Below are 20,816 nucleotides of genomic sequence, written 5' to 3'. Positions count from 1 at the left end.
GAACAAAAAGCAGCAAAATACACAAAAGAGCAAGTCAGAAGGTAAAGCCAAGAGCTTGTCTTCCATCCAAAACACAAGGACCAGCAGAGGCACGTGACATGCGTGAAACTGCTGCTGCCTCCTCCCCAGCATGTGGTGTGGATCAAAGGGAAACCTTTCCAAACTGCCACCCCACTAGAGGAGCAGAGCAAGAACCTGGTGTGAAGCCAGGCCAGCTTATGGAAGAACTCAACCCTGCAGCTGCAGGCAATGAGAAGAGGACCAGACCTGATGTCTTGTGAGATCCCTTCCTGTCTGGGGCTCCTATAACAAGCTCTGCTACCCATGTACTTCAGAAGCAGCGTCTGCTCTGCTTATTCCTCAGAGCTCTGGGACTGGGAGCCTGGCTGGGGCTGTGCCTGTAGTTTGGGGAGGATGGGCCTTGTGCCCCCCTCATAGCTGTGTGTGCAGACCCAGGACAGCAGCCTGCCAGCAGACACGTGGGGAAGAGGGCTTTGGAGAGTACCTACATCTTCATTCCAGTCCTCCGTGCCCCACTCTTCTGTTGCCGCCCTCCACGCACCTACAAGGATAACAACAGGTAGAGAAGTTACAGAAGCATCAAAGCTCTACCTGGGAGAGTCAAGGAAGTACTGGGGGGCTTTGCAAGCAGCTGAGAGGATTTTTATTTGCCAACCAGACAAATTAAAGCAGTTGACCCCAACCCAGGATTCAGGGAAGGGATGGGATGGCCTCAGCCTTGCCCGGGCAGCCCAGGCTGGAAGAGGAGCAGGGCTGGCAGCCAGGGCAAGGCAAACACCCCAGCACCAAACAGGGATCTTGGCAAGGAAAACCTGGCATTGTCCCCAGCCTCCTCATGCCGTTTTCCTGATCTCCCCTCATCCTGCAGGTTTCTACACTCAGAAGCAGTTAGTGTTACCCCAGCAGCTCACAGAGCACCTCCTTTGGGGGTTCCTGCCAGCTCTCAGGCAGGACCTCACCACCCACTTAAACCTGGAGCTTCTACCAAACCCAGGGACAACCAAATCACTCTCATGGTTCAGCTTTTGGTCTTCCCCCCCCAAAATGTTGACAGCTCGTCGCACCAGGACCTCCTGTGCACAGGCAAGTGGGAATCAGCAAGGAGAATCTGAGGGACTGAGCAATCCACACATTTTCTGTGACCAATTTCAGAGATGTGCCCCAAGTGAGCAGCTTAAGATATCAGGCAGAAAAGCACAAGATGTCAGCCACAATCCAGCACAGCATGATTTATAAGAGAGCAAAATGCATGGGGGAAGGGGAGGGGAGGGGAAAAAAGGCTTGCCTGGCCACATCTTCAACCTGTTCCATCCCTCACTGCCACCAGTTTAACCTCTGCTCTGAATTTTTTGTGACGACTTCCAAATCCACTGAAAAAAACCTTAATTTGGTGCATTTGACATCCCAAAAGACTCAAGGGCATAAAAGCAGCCCCATATTGTACACCTTGTTTTCAGCCCATGGAAACCCCATAAGAAAACCCAACAGAGCCAAGAAAGTTCATCCTGGAGACATGAACAAGGATGGAACAAGTTGGCACCAGCCCTTTTAGGAGATGAAAGCCTTTTAGAGCATCAACATGTAGCAGGTGGAGAAGAGAAACACTGTGGATTCTTCTGCAGGACACAGTCAGGCTTGCTGAGATATTGGGAATCATCCCATAAACACTTTGTAATCAAAGTCAAAACATCCAAACAACTGTTTGTCTAGAAGTGAAGGATTTAAGTGCATGAAAAGTATTTTCTCAGCAAATTCTTCTTTTTTCAGTATTGTTTTGCTGAGTGTTTTGATTGGCCTGATGACTTGAGCCAACTCAAGAAGCCTTCCTGGATTTCTTTGTTTAAATTGAAAATGTTCTATTTAGAAATCCAGATATTAATGCAACACAACTTCCCTGAGTGCCAGAAGTTGCAGGGCCCACTGCTCTGCCCCTCCACGAAGCATCAGGAGGAGCTCAGCACACTCAATGAAAAACCCACCTGGGGTTTAAAAAGCCAGATCCCACCATTCCTTAAGATTTGTTGTGTCCTCACAGCAGTAACAGAAAGGCTCCTTTCCAGCTTTTCAGAGATCAGGAAGATCCTACCAGCTCAAGCCTTACCCAAGTGGTAGCTGGAGGTACCTGGGTCAGCTGCAGTTGGCAGAGAGGAGCAGGAAACCAGGAGAGTTGCCCCAAGAAGAGTCTGTGCATGTAGAAACATGGCACAGGGCTCCAAGTCTTGCTTGCTTGGAAAAAATGAGAAGCAAAGCAAAACAGCAGGAAAAGCAGAAGGAAATCCTGCAGGTGAAGAGCAGCCATGGATGGGGCTTTCTTGGCAAGTCTGCTCTCCAGCACCAGACACCTCTCCAGCATGGCTGGTGCTCCTGGCACACAAAGGGACAGATGGGAAACCAAGGGCCTGTGATGTGGGGATTCACCAGAAATGCTCCACAAAGCTTCCCACCAACACAGTGTTTAGGTTTTTAAGGAAACCAAGAGTCTTGCTCTCCATCAAGCTCTTCCAAAGGAGAGAGCTGCAACATAAGCAACACCCTGACACTTTCAACATCACTTCAGAAGTGTCTCCTGAACAGGAAGCCCTCCTTTGAGCCCTTCAAAGAGCTGCTGGTCTTTAAGATTCTCAAACCAAAGGAAAAATAAAAGTCAAAAGGTGTTTGAAATACAAATGTGATAAAGTCCCAGTGTGTCTTCAAGACTTCCCCCCTCCCAATACAGTCTCTCTCCATTTTAAACTAGGAGATGAGCAACCAGCTTGCCCAGCAGGCAGCCTGCTGGGATCCCTATGACTGGATACATGCTGGCCCACCCTGGAAGGGTGACAGACCCCAAACCCCCTGCTCTGCACATCAAAGCCAGAGAAAGCCAAACAAAGCCACATGTGGCAAAGCCAGGATGGCAGCACTGGAGCAGATGGCCTTGTGCTGCCTGCAGGAGTTAAAGATTAACCAGAGGTGAGAACATGGAAAACATCTGCCTCCAGGCCCCCATGGAAGAGACCCTATGGCCTCAACTTCTCCTGTCCTGACCTTCAAGAGCAAAGTCACCAGTTCCTCCAGAAGGACCTTTAGCCTTGAATTCCAGACCTTAGGTAAGATGGAGGAGACATGGGCTAAACATGATTCTGGCCCCATTCTGGACACCAATTGGATTTGCTGTAAGGCAAATGGGATCATCTCTTGGGTGTCCTTGGCTGAATAAGGCATAAAGGTGTCAGAGCAGGAGATAAGGGGCCAGGCATGGAGCAGCTTGGCCATCAAGCACCCTGATCATCTCAAAATCCACTGGCATCTTCAACTGCAGGGCAGGTCTGGGGTGGAGCAGGGCAGCTGGGCAGGCAGAGCAGCCACAAGCAGAGGTGAAGCACCAAGATGGTTTATACAGACAACTCCCCTTCCTGACCCTCAGCAAGAACAGAGGAGGGAGGTGTTGGCAGCAGAACAGAGCATTGTGCTGAGGGAACAGCATGGGGACACCAGCAAGGCACAGCTTTTGGGATGAGAGACCAACTGCCTCCTGCTGCCTCCTCTGGGGTGGGACATGGAGCTGCTCTGGCTGCTGAGGAGCAGTTCAAATTTCCACAATCCACAAGATTTTGGGTTAACCTCTCCCCGTTTCCATTCGAGGTGTCAGTATTAGTAAAAAGCACAGTCAGAGAAAATGTCAAATATTCATTACAATGAACAAATAAAGAGAGACAAGAATGACATATCCACAGATATTTCAGGTTTGTTTTTAAAAAAAGCTATAAAGTAAAAGGTATCCGGGGCAGTTAGTGCACCTGGATGAATCGTACCAGGAGCAGTGTCAAATTTTCGGGGATAATTTGCCCCCTCACCCCCAATGAAATCAAGTCCTGAAACAAAACAAAAACAGAAAAGAAAGACGAGTGAAATTTTGACTTCCAAGAGGTGAAGGTGAGTTTCACTGCCCCCACGTACACCAGTCACATTGTACCTGTGGATATTAATTTCAAGAGATACCTGTGGCTACTAACATGGAAACCAAACGACCACACACAAGTGAACAGCTTCATTGTACCATCAAACTCAAGTTGTGCTGTAGCAGCAGAGCTAATTTGAGTTGTTCTGTCAGACAAACCTCCCATTCCCTCCAACCACACTCTTACCCACTTTGTTCCACAACTCCACAAAAAACCAACACAGTAAAAAAAAAAATCACCACCACACAGAAGCCTGTTGAGACTAAAATTGCACCACTCTTTGGCAGTTGGCAAGATGATGATCACTCAATCTGCTCCTGTTTTACAAAACCATGTTTATATCCCCCCCCCCTTTTTTTCAAAACAGCTCTTCCTTTTCTGGAAAAAAACCCCAATAAACCAAAAGACAAAAATACCCCAACAAAAAACCCCCAAAACACAAACCAGCCAAAAAAACCCTACATTAACAATGTGCAGAGGTATCACAGTTCACAGTCCTTTACTTCTGTCTTTCCAAAGCTATGAAGTTTTCAGCAAGTACAAAAAATCTGGAAGTTGCCCAAAGCAACATGAAAATGGTTGTGAATGTTTCTCAGAACCTGGATGTGGTGTTTACTTGAATGCTCCAAAATCATGGAAAAACAATTTGACTTCATGATGGTGCAAGACAGCTCCTCAGAACAACATCAACAACACAACCACTCCTAAAAACCCCACCAACAGACTCATCAAAATCCAACAATGTCCCTTGTTACTCTCCAGTTGTATCTCAACTGGAATGGCATTCCCTGGAGGATGCACTGAATACTGGGAGAACTTCCATGTGTTTATCACTCTACAGTTAATAAAAAAAGAGACTTTTCCGAAGAGGCAACATGGTTTCTGCTGGAAAACAAACAGAGCCAAGTGCTCCTGTGCCAGCAGCACACACAAACTCACACCAGAACAATCATCCAGCTCCTGGTATCCAACATGGTGACCCAACAGAAGCAAAGGCACCTCTGGATGTGAAGAAAAGGGCCACAAATCCATCTCTGAACCAACAACTTGTTCCTCTGTCCCTGAACCAAAGATCTTCCCCAAAGCCTCCTCAGTGAAACCAGTTGGACACAAACTCCACTCACTAAACACCAACCAGCAAACCCAAGCCTGAAGGCCACTTACTTGTGCCATCATCTGGCTCGAAGCTGCCCGTGTTGTTCCACGTGTTGTTGTTGCTGTTCCCGTAGTTCTCGTCCGCACCGGCCGGCTCGGCGTAGTCGGCAGGGTTGAAAGTTCTGTAAGAAACATGAAGATGGGACATTTTTACTCCTACCTAAGCATTCCTAGGAGTCTGGAGAAGCAGCCTTACGAGGAGAGGCTGAGGGAGCTGGGGCTGTTCAGCCTGGAGAAGAGGAGGCTGAGGGGAGACCTCACTGCTCTCCACAACGACCTGAGAGGAGGCTGTGGTGAGGTGGGTGTTGGGCTCTTCTCCATGGTGACCAGTGACAGGACAAGAGGAAATGGGGTCAAGCTGCAGCAGGGGAGGTTCAGGCTGGATATGAGGAAAAATCTCTTCCCAGAAAGAGTGGTGAGGCCTTGGAACAGGCTGCCCAGGGAGGTGGTGGAGGCACCATCCCTGGAGGTGTTCAAAAAAGGGACAGACGTGGTGTTTCATGAGATGGTTTAGTGGTTGGGGCTTGTAGGGTGGATGGTTGGACTTGACGATCTTGAAGGTCTTTTCCAACCTTGATGATGATTCTGATTCCCATCGCTGAAAGTGTTCAAGGGCATCCTGAATGGGGCTCTGAGCAACCTGGTCTAGTGGGAGGTGTCCCTGCCCATGCAGGGGGGTTGGAACTAGATGATCTTTAAGGTCTCTTCCAACCCAAACCATTCCATGATTCTATTATTTTAAAAGCAACTGACTTTATTCAGACCATGACACAACTCCAAAGCCAGTCCCCTCAATAGAGGGATGCTTCAGCTCCACCAGCCATTCCAAACTGAAGTTAATATGATGCAGTTTGGGCTTCATTAATAAAAATAAAAGGAAGAGCAGAACACAGATGACTGACACCAACAGCACTACTCATGGACAAAGACTTATTGTGGCTGTGATGGTACCAGTGACACTCACCCCATGCCTTGGGCAGAAAATCTTCCCCCTCGCCTTCCAGAGCCACCTGCAAACACACACAGTGTTGAGCAGCTCTGCATCACCAGGAAAAGAAACATGTGAACGTGTGGATTTCTGATGCCCAGAACACGAGAGTGGTGAGGATCTTCCTGAGCTGATGGCATTTCCAGCCAAGTCTTTATATGACCTCAGCTGGCTGGCAGTGTAACTCCAGGCTCAGGTGAAGTGCCCAGCTGGCACAAACCACCAGTACACTGGTCCTGATTTCTGCAGCTGTGCCCTCAGCAACAATTCCTGAGCAGCACAGATGTTGTGGAAAAAGGAGTTTCCACCACTGAATATTTAAAAACCAAGCCAAGTGTTTGCACAGCAATGGTGCCCAGAGACACACGTGCAAGAACAAGGAAGATCCATGTTCTGTTCCTAACAAGGACCTGGGCCACCTGCCAAACAGTCACCTTTGGTTTTTTTTAGCTTCCCACCTTGATGCAATAAAGCCCCATTGTTTTTTCAACTCCACAGATGGAATGTAGGGACTAGATGCTCTTTTTAGGGTGCTTAAGATGGGGAAGTAACATGTAGCCACCAAGTTTAAGCACAAGAACAGGAAAATCAAGGGCTTACTTTCAGTTTGGTGATTCCTCCTATAAAAGAGGCTTTGCAAGCACAGGGAGGACACAGATCTGCTGATGTAGTTCTTCCCCTCCCACCCCCTCTGACCTCAACCCCCCGTGTACCTCGGCCTCGGCCACGTCCCCGTCTCCCTCTTTCTGTGCCTCTTCCAGAAGATCCTCCACTCTTACCACCGTCAAGTCCATTCTCCTGGCCCCGAACTGGAAGACAGAAGGATGCAAAGACAATGTCAAGATTTCTCTTGCTTCAGGGAGGATACAAGAGCAGACCTCACACACCAAAGAACAGCAGGTTTGTGGGAAAGCGGGCTGCCAGACACTCCCATCACTTCTCTCATTCCAGCTGATAGCATCAAGGGCGCCACCCAAGGAATCGCGACAGAGGAACATCAAACACTGCCACGCACACAGGGATGGGTTTTTCCTCAAAATGCATCTGCCTCAGCAGCTTTGCTGGCAGCTTTTATGGGGCAGGAAGTGCCTGGGTATGCAGCAGGACAGAGAGGGGTGTTAGGAAGGGGCAGGTCCCTACACTCTCTCCCACGGCTGGTCCCTCGGCCCCGCCTGGGCAGCCCGCCGCGTCGCCGGCTGAAATCCCGATCCCTCTCCCGGTTTTCTTTGCTTTCTTCACTAGGTTCTGTCTGTCCACTCTCCTTCTGTCCTGAGACACCTTTCTTCTTCCCGACCATTTCCCAGGAATGCTGCAGGTTTGTAAAGGAGAGAGAAGTTAATCACGGTCTGATGGATGCAGGATGCAAACACACGTGTTTAAACGCAGCACAGGGACCATAACGAGGGTCTCCAGAAAAATAGTTTCCAGCCCAATTTCTTCTAGAAGTCTCTCAACCTACACACATGACAGCTTTTCCTTCAAGGAAAGCTCTCTTCCAGGTGATTGGAATGCAGTTTGAGGTAACAGCACATGAGTTATTCTACTTCTGCAAAGATCTACTCTTAAACAGAGTGAGCATAACACTTCAGTTCAAAGCACAGACAATTTTCACTTGTTTAGGGGAAAAAAAACCTGCCATTTGATGGGGGCCACTGTTTTGGGGAGCTCTCAGAATAACCCAGGTAAATGTTCCAAGTGCTCTGCAGCCAGTATTTTTGGGTAAGTTGCTTTCTTTAATGCTTTGTGATTTTAGTGATTTAAAAGAAACCCCTCCCCTAAAACACCAGCTCACAGGGAGAGGGGCAGCACAGACATTATCCAACAGCCACGTTCAAGTCACCCCAAGTTCCACTGCCAGGAGCTAAGCATGACTCCAGCTTGCTGCCACGGGCTGGTTCACTCTGTGACAGTCTGCAGTGCTTTCAGATTCTTAAATTGATGCCACACACTGTTAGGACAATTAAAAATAGTCACAAGTCACTGACAGACACCCAAAACCATAACTGGCAGACAAGTGCACAGCTGGTGTTGGATGGCACCACACAGGGACAGTGAGGAAAAAACCCAGAGAGGCACAAACTGCCTTCAAACTCAAGGCTCCACAGGTATCTGGCTCAGAAGGAAATTGAGAGAAATATTTACTTTGAATACCGTTAATTTTAAGCCAAATCCAACTCAGCAGCCAATCCAGCTCCTTCACTGTTTGAAATACAGCACGTTATGAGTAACTAGCTCAGCAGGTGAGCTGTCCTCATCAGCACAGGAGTATCCAAGCAATTAGCACGTCTATTTCTTATCAGAAAATCCCCTTTACTGGATTGCTGCACAGGCTCAATCCAGGCCAGAAGCAGCTCCAAGACCTTTGACACATCTGAGCACTGCAGGTCCTGGCCCACAGCCCCAGGGCACCCCAAGCTCTGCTCTCCCAGCTCCCTTCTGCCTCCACACTTCTGCAGCAGCAGCTCTCATGCTGCTGGGCCTTCCAGCTGCTCAAGTACAGCAGGTTCAGCTACAAAAGGGGGTTTATGCTGCACACTCTCCTGGCTGCTGTTTTCAGGAGCACTGTGGTTATCTGGGGAATGCAGCTGCTGTGGCAGCAGGGGTCTGCACTGCTCTAAAAGCTGCTGGTTACAAGAGGTGTGGAGGAAAATGCAGTCACAGCTGAGCTTTGCCTCAGCAAGAAACATTTGTATCATCCCCCTTCCTAAAAAGATATTTCCAACAGCTATTTGTTCAGCCTGGAGAAGAAAAGGCTCCAGGGAGGCTTTAGAGCACCTTCCAGTGCCTGAAGGGGCTCTAGGAAAGCTGGGGAGGGACTTGGGACAAGGGCAGGGAGGGATGGGATGAGGGGGAGGGATGAAAACTGGCAGAGGGAGATGGAGGTTGGAGATGAGGAGGGAATTCTGGAGTGTGAGGGTGGGGAGAGCCTGGGACAGGCTGCCCAGGGAAGCTGTGGCTGCCCCATCCCTGGCAGTGTTGAAGGGCAGGTTGGATGGGGCTTGGACCAACCTGGGCTGGTGGGAGGTGTCCCTGCCCATGCTGGGGTGGGACTAGATGATCTTTCAGGTCCCTCCAACCCAAACCATTCCATGGCTCTGTGACTCTGTTTTGTTCAGCTGTCAATGGACAAAAGCTCTCTACAGACAGGGAAGAAGCCTGATATGCTGCCCTGAACTTGGCTGGTGCCAAAGCCAGCAAAGCACCCAACCTTGGGGAGCAGCCACATTACACAGAACAGTCTGGGCTCTCCAGCTTGCCCAGCTACTCAGGGCTAATACTGAGGAGAAAAAAAAAAAAAGACAAGGCCTAATATTCTGCAGTGATATTTAGAGCCTCAACTCGTTAACAAGAGCTGAGTCAGGTTCAGCCAGGGCAGAGTGATGGGAGAATGTATCTGGTCAGGGGCAGTTTGGAAGAATCTGATATTCACAGCCTTCTTATGAGGCTGTATCTCATGAACTCATGTCCCTGCTGTCAGAAAGGGAAGGACACCCCACACACCAGGCAGGAAGTTCCTCCTAAGCAAGGGCTCACTTCTTTTCAGATCTGACTTTGGTTTGCCTGAGACAGGCACCTGCATGAGTGGCAGCACTAGAGGCTGACTCCACAGAAGACAAACAGCAAAAAGACTCTCACAACCCAACAACAACATGGGCAGCAGCACACAAACCTGTCAGCACAGCACTGAGAAGGAAATGTTTAGAGTCAGAGACACAAAACTGCATTAATCTACCAAAAAGAAATCCCAGCTGACACACACTGGCCTCTCACAGAGTGACAGTAGGGTTAGGCTTGGAAGGAACCTCTGGAGATCATCTAGTCCAACCCTCCTGCCAGAGTAGGGTCACCTAGAGCAACACAGGTTACAGTAACAGAGGTTACTGTGCTACCTGCTCAACACAGATCACTCAGCCCTCAGGGGAAGAGACAAGTTACTTCCCACTCACAGTAGAGTGAAAGATCACATGGACACCACTGCACTGCTGTGGGGGTGCTTGGATCCAGAAGGAATAGGAAGTCAATGATTTATTGCATTTTCCCCTCTACACTCTGCTGGCCACACTGTGCTGTGCAAGCAGCATGTAGAAACCAGGACACAACCACACCTTACATGCTACTTGTCACAGAATCACAGAATGGTTTGGGTTGGAAGGGACCTAAAAGATCATCTAGATCCAACCTCCTGCATGGGCAGGGACACCTCCCACCAGCCCAGGCTGCTCCAAGCCCCATCCAACCTGCCCTTCAACACTGCCAGGGATGGGGCAGCCACAGCTTCCCTGGGCAGCCTGTCCCAGGCTCTCCCCACCCTCACAGCCAAGAATTCCCTCCTCATCTCCAACCTCCAGCTCCCTCTCCCAGTTTTCATCCGTCCCCCTCATCCCATCCCTCCCTGCCCTTGTCCCAAGCCCCTCCCCAGCTTTCCTGGAGCCCCTTCAGGCACTGGAAGCTGCTCTAAGCTCTCCCTGGAGCCTTCTCCTCTCCAGGCTCAACACCCCAACTCTCCCAGCCTGGCTCCAGAGCTGCTCCAGCCCTCCCATCATCTCCGGGGCCTCCTCTGGACTCTCTCCACCAGCTCCATGTCCTCCCTGTGTTGGGGGCTCCAGAACTGGACAGAGTGCTCCCGGTGGGGTCCCAAAAGCAGAGTGGAACTACTCAGTCATGTTGGCCCCTGTTATCCAGACGCTGCTCTGCGTCTTGTCTCCACACAGTGACACTGAGCCAGGCCTCACCAGCTCCCCAGGACCCAACCCTACCGTGTCCGGGTTGCCCTCCAGCAGCACGTTGATGGCTCTGTTGACATCCCCGTTGCAGTCATGCAGAGCAATCACACACTCATCCTGGTTCTTGCCTGTGATGTCGATCAGCTGTAGAGAACACAACACCCTGGTCAGCATGTTCCAAACCAAGAAGGCACCAAAATCTCTATGGAAGGGAAGCTGAATCCCAAACCAGAAGTCCAAGAGAGACGTGTCAGGGTTTGGGATTCTCCCCAGCCTCCTCAGCAGAAAGTAACTGAGGGTGGGAATTTCTGAGCTACTGTTGTTTCACCACAACCCAACCTACCACCTCTTTTTCTCAGGGTAACACCATTCCCTGCATTCTGAGGAACAAGCCAGTCCAAGGAAATTCAGGGAGCAGCCAGCTGTTTCCCTCCCAGCCCCCCAGCATTCAGTGTACTCCCAACATGGATCTCCCCTTCCCATCCCATCCACCCTCCCCTTCCAGACTCACTTGTTTCACCTTCTCCTCAAAGTCAGCGTCGTTGTGGTCCGAAATCATCTGTGCAAGTCGGATCTGTTCTGCAGTGGCCTAAGGAATCATATGGAGAGAGAGCAGGGTTAGAGTAGGGCATTCCCAACAGACCTTCCTCCAAAGGCCATTCCATGTCCCTGAGATCTCTGGAAAGGAATCCATTGATGATGAAGAGATGCAAACAAGGGCCAGGAAGAGGAAAGCTCCAGAAAGGCAGACAGAAGAGAAGGGAGAGAGGGGAGTCTGGAAGAAAGGGACATTCCACTGGATGCCCTGTGGCACCAGGTGAGCCACAACCACCTCACCTGTGTCCATTCTGAGGCAGACCTCACCACCACCAGAACATCAAGACCATCAAGCAGGCAGCTCCTCAGCCACTTGCCTCCAGTACAGTGAACAGGGAACAGTCAGAGGGAACTAAATCCCAGTCTCAGCTCTGGCTCCCACCTGGAGACAGGGATGCAGGAGCCCCACGGGCAGTACCTCCCCAATTAACTGGGCTGTGCAGGAAGCTCGTTAGGCCAAGCCCAGCCCTCAGTGCTGGGCCAGGCAGGAGTGCCAGGTCTCCACCTCCAAGCTAACTGGTTTCCATGGACGCTGCCCTTACCTGCGGCCGCTGCTTGTGCTGTGTCTGGCTCTGTGTCTGTGTCTGCTCCCAGTTCCCCCGGGCTCGGTTAGTGCCCACCGATGTCATCATTTACAGTATATACAAATAACAGTATTTACAAGGTAGAACTCTGTGGTGGGTCAGGGGAGAAGAGAGAACAGACTGTTAGAAACCAAAAACAAAAGGCAGCAGCACCCAGACTGACCGAGGCAGTGAGTAAAACCATGGCAGGCCCTCATCCTCCCCAACACGTCCCCAAAAGCCATGGCACTGCCACGTGTCCCCAAGACAAAAAGGCCACCTGTGCTTCTGGGGGTTTCTCCATGATGGAGAGCTCCAAATGAAGCATCGTGTGCAGCCAACAGGACCCAGGAGCAGAAGTACTTGGGGTAAAGGGTTCCATAGAATCATTAAGGTTGGAAAGGACCTTAAAGATCATCAGGTTCCAACCCCCCTGCTATGAGCAGGGACAGCTCCCACTAGATTTAAGGACTTGCTGCTAAAACTCATGAGTGGGCAAGGATCTGCCATGCCCAGGGCTGTAAGAGCTACTGGAGCAAGGAACACTTGGAAAAACTCTACAGAAATGTCACTTTGAGAGCAGAACACCTCAGAGCCTCAGACACATCAGCTACTTCCCTTTTTCCTTTCTTGCCTTCAAAGCCAGACAGGGAAGTAAAAACTCTCCAGTAATAAGTGGTGCTACAGGTTTGTGGGACATTGTATTAAAGAAACACTGTCCCTGCAGAACCGCCCGTTTTTGCTTCCGTCAGTTACTCCTCAGAACTGGAAAGATTAAGTTTTCTTCTCCTGAGAGTTCTACATTTAAAATCTATGAAAAACGTGAACTCGATGTCCACAAGGAGTAACAGCCAGCAAGGCTGGCAGGTAACTGCTTGAGGCAAAAAGTCCCAGAGTTGAGGCCAAGGAGGATCCAACACAAGAAGAGTTTTATAACCTCACACTGGGCTTTGGGAAGAGCCCAACCTGGATGGATGGAACAGGATCAGAACGGAGCAGTTCTCTCTGCCTCTTGTCCCCCAGGTGCAAGGGATGCCAGCACATCCCATGGCACTGGGATTGCTATCTCCAACCCCCTAAAAACTCAGTAATTGCAAGCTTCACATGTTCAGGTTTTGTTAACACGACTGTGACACCCTGATCCAAAGCAGCAGGGTCTGTTCCAGGTGCTGGTGCTGCAAGGAGACCCTCAGGACAGGGGAAGGAGCCACAGGCAGAGTGTGAGAGCAGGGAGGAAACCTGAGCAAGAAAACCTGCAGGATACAATCCCAAACGTTGCTGTGAACATCAACAGGGCAAGACCCAGCATGCAAAGAGGGGAAAGGTCCAAAGCAGCATCAGTAAAGAGCCCTGCAAGGCCTGGGGAGTCACAGTCCAGGCTGGACTGGGCTGAGAGACCCCCTTGAGAGCACAGAGACCCCAACATCACCTCTGCCCCGTGGCTCCGTGCACGCTCCACCACTCCTGCTCCCACCACCATCTAAGCTATCATTTGGAGGCAACACTCCTGCAGCTTCCCAGGAAACCTCAGCTCACCCTTGGCCACCCCTGCCTCACAGCAACTTGCAACCACAGGCTTCCAGCTCCACAGGGCCACAGTTTATCAGGGAATCACAGAATGGTTTGGGTTGGAAGGGACCTAAAAGATCATCTAGATCCAACCCCTGCATGGGCAGGGACACCTCCCACCAGCCCAGGCTGCTCCAAGCCCCATCCAACCTGCCCTTCAACACTGCCAGGGATGGGGCAGCCACAGCTTCCCTGGGCAACCTGGGCCAGGGTCTCCCCACCCTCACAGCCAAGAACTCCCTCCTCATGTCCAAACAACTCAAGCTGCCCGTCCAGCCCCTGAGGTGAGTGTGACACTGAGATTAAAGAAAGAGCATCAAGCCTGGGCTGCACCCGAGCAGAGCAGCCCAAGCCTCCCAGACCACACCATCCCTCCCACACTCCACGCAGGCTCCTTCCCCACCACGTTTATTTTTGCTCTTCACCGCCACGTCTCTCCCAGTTCTAAGTGTTTCACGCACAAACAAGTTGTCAGATTAAACCAATTTGGCAGCAGAACTGCAGGCCCAGAGGGAAACAATCCTGCACATTTGCAGGAACTTAATCTGCAATTTCAATAGGACCCAGTTCCAGCCTCTGCTGCCCCCAACCTTTGTGCAGTGGCTGGGCATTGTTCAACAGCTGCCACCCTCCCTCCTGCCCAGCTGCATTTCTGCCACCATCAAATCATGAGTATTTTTTTCTTTAAACATAAGGAAAAAAAAAAACACACAAGAAAAACATCTATTCTAGACATCTCAGCCAGGCCCTGACCCTGCTAAGACTGTGGGGCAAGGGGGTGTCCCCACACAACACCCCACATGCTGCATGGAGGACACAGGACTCAGCTGGTAAATTTATTCCTCAATCCTGTAACTTCAGAACAGCTTCAGGGCAACATTTAACTGTAAATCTTGGATATCCTGACACTTGAACTGGCCCTGCACAGAAGTAACAATAAAAACAAGTTTACCAACAAGAAAAGTGTTTTACCTCTTTTTTTGTTGTTGTTGTTTTCCAAAGAACAAAGCCAGAGCTATTCACCAAGAGGGACAGAATAAAAAAGATTGGCTCCAGCCAAATGAAATTGTGGCTGATCCAGACCCAAAGAACCAGCATTAAACTGGGCAAACACCTCATGTTTCAAGACAAGAAAGAGACACATTCAGACAGGATTTAGGGAAAACAAGAAGCTTCCCAGCTACAGGTCCCAACACCTTTTCTTCCAAGAAACTGCAAGGAACACAACACACTTTGCTGTTACCCCCTTTTCAAACAACACCTCTGCTTGCCTTACATGCCTAGAGGGGGGGGTCTTGGCTACACGAGAAGTGCAGAGTCTCCAGAAAAAGAGGTGATACAGGAATGTAAGGAACTGTTCATTTTATTAGAAATTTCAGGTAAGTTACAATTTTAGAACAAGGATCTGTCAGTCACATCCACTATCCCCGGCTGGGTCAGACCTGCCAGCTGACGCTGGGCCAGTCCCAGCACATCCCAGTCTCAGTTTCCCTCATCTGTTAATACAGAAAAATGAGTATTTCCATCCCCTTCTGACTTAATTGAATCGTGCCAAAGGCTCCGAAGCTCCAAAGGAAAGGACCACAGAGGGCAAAGCATTCAGAAAGATTTTCCTGCAACATGGAGCAGAACAAGCACCCGAAAAGAGCCAGACGTGGGGGGGGGGGGGGGGCTGGTTTGTCAGTGTTTTGAGTTCTCCTCCGGAGCAAACACACTGAGGCTGCAAAGTGAATCACTTCCGTGTGTGCAGAGTACAAGATTTGGGGGGATGCCCCCCGGATACATCATCAGAGCCCGCGGGGTGGGCAGCGTGTGCACGGCTTTACCGGGGAGACCCGCCGGCCGGTGCTGCCGCCCCCGGGCAGAGCCCCCCGGAGCGGCGCGGAGGGAGGGGCCCGGCGCGCCCCCCCGCGCTGGCGGCTCCCGATTGCCCCAGGACCCCCAAACCGGCGTCACCCGGGCATTTCGCAGGCGCCGCGGGGACCCGCGGCCAGGCCCGCCCCGCACCGAGAGGCCGAGCTCAGCTCACGCCACCGGTAACGGCCCCCGGGGCGCTGCCGGGGAAGGGGCGGCGGCGGCGGGCCCGCCCGCCCGGCGGTGGCGGGGCAGCAGGGCGGCGCGGCCCCCATTGTTAGCGCCGGCAGCGACCCCGGGAGCACGGCAGGGCCGCAGCCGCCCGGCCCCGCGGCGCACAATGCGGGAGGGCGGCCGGAGGGACCCGCAGGGAAGCGGCGGGGCCGGGCGGGAGCCCCGCGGGGGCGCAGCGCCAGGCCGGGCCCGCAGCCGGGGAGGCGGGCGAGCGCGGGGCCGCTTCCGCCCTCATGGCCGCGGCCGCCATTCCGCCCCCCCCCCCCCCCTCCCTCCCCCGCCTCCAGACCGCCCGCCCGCCCTCACCTGCGGCGGCCGCGCGTCACGCCAGCCCCCGGCTGCAGCCCGGCCCACTAGGCCGCGCGGGGCCCGGCGGGGCGGGCGCCCCGGGGCGGCGCGGCGGGGCCGGGCGGGCGGGCGGCGGGGCCGGGGCGGGGGGGGGGGGGGGGGGCGCGCGGGGGTGGCGGGAGGGGGGGCTGGGAGGGCGGGGGGTGCGGGATTTAAAGGGGCCGCGCGCGGTTACCGGAGCCGCCGCCGCCGCGCGCAGCAACTTTACCTGCTGGGCCCGCACTGACAACTCCCCGCGGCGCCGCCCCCGGCACGTGACGGGCCCGGGGGCGGGGCCTCCCGCCGCGCCCACGTGACGCAGGGAGGGGGCGCTTCCCCCGCCCCCCCCCCTCCCGGCCCCGCCGCCCGGTCACGTGAGAGCGGCGCCGCTCCCGGTCACGTGGGCGCGGCGCGGAGCAGGCGGCGGCGGCCGCCATGTTGTGCGGCCCCGGGCCGGGCCGGGGATGGCGGGGGCCGGGAGCAACTGGCTCTCTGGGGTCAACGTGGTGCTGGTGATGGCCTACGGCAGCCTGGTGAGCGCGGCGGGAGGCGGGCGGGGCGCGGGGCGCGCCTGCCGCGTGCGTGGGGCCCGCGCCCCCCGTGGAACTGGGCCCGGGGTGTTCGTCGGGCTCCTGGGAGGCCGATCCTGGCGTGTCCGCGGGGCCGGGCTGTGCGTGGAACCTCTGTAAAGTCGGTCCTGGAATGTTTGTGGGGCCTGCGTGGCGTGGAGCCCGCGGTATCCGTGGGGCTCCTGGGGGGTCTGTGGCGGCCCTGGGAGGCCGATCGCGGCGTGTCCGTGGGGCTGGGCCTGGGGTGCCCGTGGGAGCCCCGTGAAGCTGAGTCCGAGGAGTCTGTAAAGCTCCGGTGAGACACATGCCGGGGTATCCGTGGGGAGCTCCCGTCCAGCCGGGCTCAGGGCCCTGGCACGGCCAGGCTGGAGCGTCCCTGGAGTCCTGGCATCTGGGGCAGGGACGGGCCGTGGGCAGGCGCCTCTGTGGAGACTGAGGCGTTTGTGTAGCCGGCCGGGGTGCCCCTGGGGCTCCTGATGGGCTGAGCAGCCACCCCAGTGCCTGCCGGGTTCGGGGGGTCCGTGGGGCTCCGTGCTTCCTCAGCCTGGGGTGCCCACGGGGCTGGGCTCAGGCCGACCCTGAGAGCCCACCCGGGGTGCCGCTGGGTGCTCCTGACCCCCGTCCCTGCTGTGGTGCTCCAGGTCTTCGTGCTGCTGTTCATCTTTGTGAAACGCCAGATCATGCGCTTCGCCATGAAGTCGCGCCGGGGGCCCCACGTGCCCGTGGGGCAGCACGCGCCCAAGGTGGGTGCCCCTGCTCCCTGCTGGGGACGTGCCCTCCCTCCCCTGCACCCCCAGACCCTTCTGTGCCCACAGGAGTGGGCAGAGCCTGCTTTGTAACTTCCAGGAGCTGCCGCCTCCGTGTGGTGGGCAGCTAGAGAGGGGGTGGGTTTATTTCAGAGGAGCCCGGGGTGTGACTTGTCATCCCTGAGATCCCACAAAGTGACTGCTCGGGGGTGGACTCGAGGATCTCCAGAAGTCCCTTCCAACCCCAAACATGTAATTCTGTGCTCTGTAAATGTGGGTTTTCCCCCCCCTGCTGTGCAGGATTTAAAGGAAGAAATCGACATTCGACTGTCGAGGGTGCAGGACATCAAGTACGAGCCCCGGCTGCTGGCTGAGGATGACAGCAGGCTCCTGCAGCTGGAGACACAAGGTACCCTTTGTCACTGCCTGGTGGTCACAGGCCACCAGAGACGCCATCCTGTGCTTGTCCCACTGCAGCAGGTCATTCTTCTGGGGCCAAGCTGCTTTGCTGGCCTCTCTGTCCCGTGTTGAGCTGACACAAGATGGTGTCTCTGTGCTCTGCTCCTGTTTGTTTTCTCAGCCCTGCCTCCTGCTCCCAGGATTTTCAGAACTTTCACTTTGGGTTTTCTCTTTGCCAGGCTGCTATAACTACCTGTACAGGATGAAGGCGTTAGATGCCATCAGAACATCTGGTAAGGAGCTGAGAGCAGGGGGGGAGGGGTGGAGAGAGACCTTGTGTGGAGGAAATGAGGGGGCAGCACATCAGCCACCAGGCTTGTCATGAGGCTCCAGTTCACAGAATCATGGACTGCTTTGGGTTGGAGGGACCTCAAAGCTCATCTAGATCCAACCCCTGCATGGGCAGGGACACCTCCCACCAGCCCAGGCTGCTCCAAGCCCCATCCAACCTGCCCTTCAACACTGCCAGGGATGGGGCAGCCACAGCTTCCCTGGGCAACCTGGGCCAGGGTCTCACCACCCTCACAGCCAAGAATTTCTCCTTCAGATCTTATCTCCATCTCCCCACTTCCAGCTTGAAACTGTTCCATCTCATCCCATCCCTCCCTGCCCTTGTCCCAAGCCCCTCCCCAGCTTTCCTGGAGCCCCTTCAGGCACTGGAAGCTGCTCTCAGGTCTCCCTGGAGCCTTCTCCTCTCCAGGCTCAACACCCCAACTCTCCCAGCCTGGCTCCAGAGCTGCTCCAGCCCTCCCAGCATCTCCGGGGCCTCCTCTGGACTCTCTCCACCAGCTCCATGTCCTCCCTGTGTTGGGGACCCCAGAGCTGTTCCCAGCCCTGCAGGGGGTCTCCCCAGAGCAGAGCAGAGGGGACAATCCCCTCCCTGGCCCTGCTGCTCACGCTGCTGGTGACAGCCCAGGACACAGGGGGTTTCTGGGCTCCAGCACATGGTGCTGCCTCATCTTGAGCTTCTCCTGCCCCAACACCCCCAGGTCCTTCTCCTTGGCTGCTCCATCCATTCCCACCAGCCTGGCTTTGTGCCTGGGGTTGCCCCAACCCTTGTGCAGGACCTTGCACTTGGCCTTGTTGCCTCCATGTGCTTCACAGGGTCCCAGCTCTCCAGCCTGTCCAGCTCCCTTTGCATGACATCCCTGCCCTCCAGGTCCTCACTTGGGAATAGCAGTCACTTATCCCATGGGTGCTGGCAGCCTGAGGGTCTGCTCTGCTCTGCTCCCACCAGCAAAGGGAGGCAGCAGATGTGCTGGGAAGCCAAATCATCCACCAAGTTCTGACCTGCTCTGCGGGTAATTCCAGATGTTCCCACTCCCCCTTCAGCTGGTTGAGTTGTGCCTTTTTGTTTTCCAGAAATCCCGTTTCAGGCCGAGGGTCGCTACCCAAAATCTTTAATAGGAAAGAACTTCTGTGCCTACCTGCTGGAGCTGAGGAATTCCAGCACCTCCTTCAAAGGCCTCCGCAAAGCCCTGATCGACTCCCTGCTGGACGGGTACGAGAGCGCCCGCTACGGCACCGGGGTGAGTGCTGGGGCTGCTCCTGCCTCTGGCCCCACAGCCAGGATGGGGTCCCACTGGAACCTCAGTTGGGTTGTCCACCCTCTTTTCTGTTTGTGTCCAGGTTTTTGGGAAACCGGAATATCTGAAGTACCAGGATGCTCTGAATGAGCTGGCAAACATGTAAGTGTTCCTGCCTGGCTGTGGTGGGGGCTTCTTAGGCCCCAGCAGCTGTTTGTTTTGGGGCAAAACTTCAGAGACACGAGCTCTTCGTGCCTGACCATCCTTCCAGGTTCACTTCCAGGTTCATGGCCCATCTGTTTATATGTTTTTGGGTTTGTTATTTGGTCATGCTCCAGGTTCCTGCTTGCTCTGGCTGCTTTAAGCCAGGAACCTTGGGCAGGCTCCAGGATCTTGGGCAGGCTCCAGGCCCAGCACCCTCAGAATCACAGAATCACCAAGGCTGGAAAAGACCTTTAAGATCATCAAGTCCAGCCTGTGGCCTGACATCACCACACCAGCCAAGACCATGGCACTAAGGAGCACCAGCCTTGGTTTTCAAAACCACAGACAGCGTGTTTGTCCTGAGGGCAGCTCTGCCTTGTGTCGAACAGACGGACACGGTGGTTGAGCTCCTCCCCTGGGGAGGGCAGCAGCTTCCATGGTGTGAGCCTCAGGCATGGTGCTTCTCCTCTCCCGGCAGGACCAAGGCCCGGGCAGGCAGCAGCCAGAGGCAGCACCAGTCGGCAGCCAAGGACCTCACCCTGTCCCCTGAAGTCTCCAACCCTGCCACCATCCAGGTCACCTACCTGCCTTCCAGCCAGAAGAGCAAACGTGCCAAACACTTCCTGGAGCTGAAGAGCTTCAAGGACAACTACAACACGCTGGAGAGCACCCTGTGAGCCCCAGGGAGCACTGCTGCAGGGACCTGCCACGAGCAGCCCCCTCCTGGCTGCAGCTGCTGTCCCGGGTGGGCTTTGGCCTCTGTTCAGCATCAGGCAGCGCTGGGAGGAAGCGGCTGCGCTCTCGGGTCTCCCTCTTCCACCACCCTGTGATGGTGGCTCCACGGCAGCTCCGTGTCAGCTGGTGGAGCTCATCCCTCACCAGGAGCCTGCTGAACCCAGGGGGGCTCAGCCCACCTGGCCTCCTCCATGGGGGCTTGGGACAGTCTCCAGGCTTGAGGCTTCGGGTCTGGCAACGTCTTGGAGCCCCGACCCTGTGAATAAACTCAGAGTAGCTTTAGCACATAAAGGACATCGCTCCCCCCAGCGCTCCTTGCACCTGCTGCCCTGCAGGGGCTGACACTGTCTGTCTGTCCTGTCTGTCAGGGGCTCAGGCTCTGGAGCCCCTTGTCCTTTCCAAAGGGTGGATTGTCCTGTTTTCCCTGTGGCTCCGGCGCTGCCTGCGCCTCTTGGCCAGGGCACCCACGTGCCTGGACGTTGTGTACATAGTTTGGTGGCCAGTTCCCAGCCTGCCGTGGCTGAGGTGCCTCTTTGGGCTGCACTTTCTACTCTTTTCTCCTGCAACTGGACGTTTGGGCACGTCTTGGGCAGACAAATAACAG

The 20,816-nt window shown here is 54.4% G+C and overlaps 2 protein-coding genes across 15 annotated transcripts in view; one reads left to right on the top strand and one right to left on the bottom strand.

Moving 5' to 3' along the window:
• UBAP2L (ubiquitin associated protein 2 like) overlaps positions 1-16,242 on the bottom strand; it is a 33,162-nt gene extending 16,920 nt beyond the window's left edge. For 10 of the 13 annotated variants that reach the window (XR_007891687.1, XM_051640987.1, XM_051640988.1 and 7 more), the window contains exons 1-10: positions 16,203-16,242; positions 11,969-12,098; positions 11,341-11,418; positions 10,863-10,973; positions 7,246-7,414; positions 6,819-6,914; positions 6,082-6,127; positions 5,127-5,239; positions 3,816-3,875; positions 510-562 (exon numbers count right to left, since the gene is read on the bottom strand). Coding sequence is in view for 12 of the 13 variants with exons in the window: in XM_051640987.1 (XP_051496947.1) it covers positions 510-562; positions 3,816-3,875; positions 5,127-5,239; positions 6,082-6,127; positions 6,819-6,914; positions 7,246-7,414; positions 10,863-10,973; positions 11,341-11,418; positions 11,969-12,058 (816 nt within the window). In the remaining variant the exon portion in view is untranslated. The remainder of the gene's footprint in view (positions 1-509; positions 563-3,815; positions 3,876-5,126; positions 5,240-6,081; positions 6,128-6,818; positions 6,915-7,245; positions 7,415-10,862; positions 10,974-11,340; positions 11,419-11,968; positions 12,099-16,202) is intronic. The other 3 variants (XM_051640985.1, XM_051640986.1, XM_051640989.1) reach the window with 1 other exon arrangement.
• Positions 16,243-16,359: 117 nt separating this feature from the next.
• Positions 16,360-20,251, top strand: C27H1orf43 (chromosome 27 C1orf43 homolog). 2 transcript variants are annotated; one of them, XM_051641104.1, is made up of 7 exons: positions 16,360-16,506; positions 17,184-17,285; positions 17,589-17,697; positions 17,927-17,980; positions 19,110-19,248; positions 19,377-19,435; positions 19,956-20,054. In XM_051641104.1, the coding sequence occupies exons 1-6, from the start codon at positions 16,438-16,440 to the stop codon at positions 19,399-19,401; spliced, it is 498 nt and encodes a 165-aa protein (XP_051497064.1). In that variant the 5' UTR covers positions 16,360-16,437; the 3' UTR covers positions 19,402-19,435; positions 19,956-20,054. The 2 variants fall into 2 exon arrangements, with proteins under 2 accessions (XP_051497064.1, XP_051497063.1); XM_051641103.1 differs by having other exon boundaries at positions 16,361-16,506; positions 19,110-19,276; positions 19,956-20,251.
• Positions 20,252-20,816: the final 565 nt, after the last annotated feature.

Source organism: Apus apus, chromosome 27 (genome assembly GCF_020740795.1).
Source record: "Apus apus isolate bApuApu2 chromosome 27, bApuApu2.pri.cur, whole genome shotgun sequence".
Taxonomy (NCBI): domain Eukaryota; kingdom Metazoa; phylum Chordata; class Aves; order Apodiformes; family Apodidae; genus Apus; species Apus apus.
Note: the sequence above shows the minus strand (reverse complement) of the source record. Positions and strands in the feature narration are given on the sequence as shown.

Coding starts and splice junctions, on each gene's coding strand:
- C27H1orf43 (XM_051641103.1), top strand. CDS start 16,438: ATGGCGGGGGCCGGGAGCAACTGGCTCTCTGGGGTCAACGTGGTGCTG. Junction 16,507..17,183: donor TGATGGCCTACGGCAGCCTG/GTGAGCGCGGCG, acceptor GTGGTGCTCCAG/GTCTTCGTGCTGCTGTTCAT. Junction 19,277..19,376: donor GCGCCCGCTACGGCACCGGG/GTGAGTGCTGGG, acceptor GTTTGTGTCCAG/GTTTTTGGGAAACCGGAATA.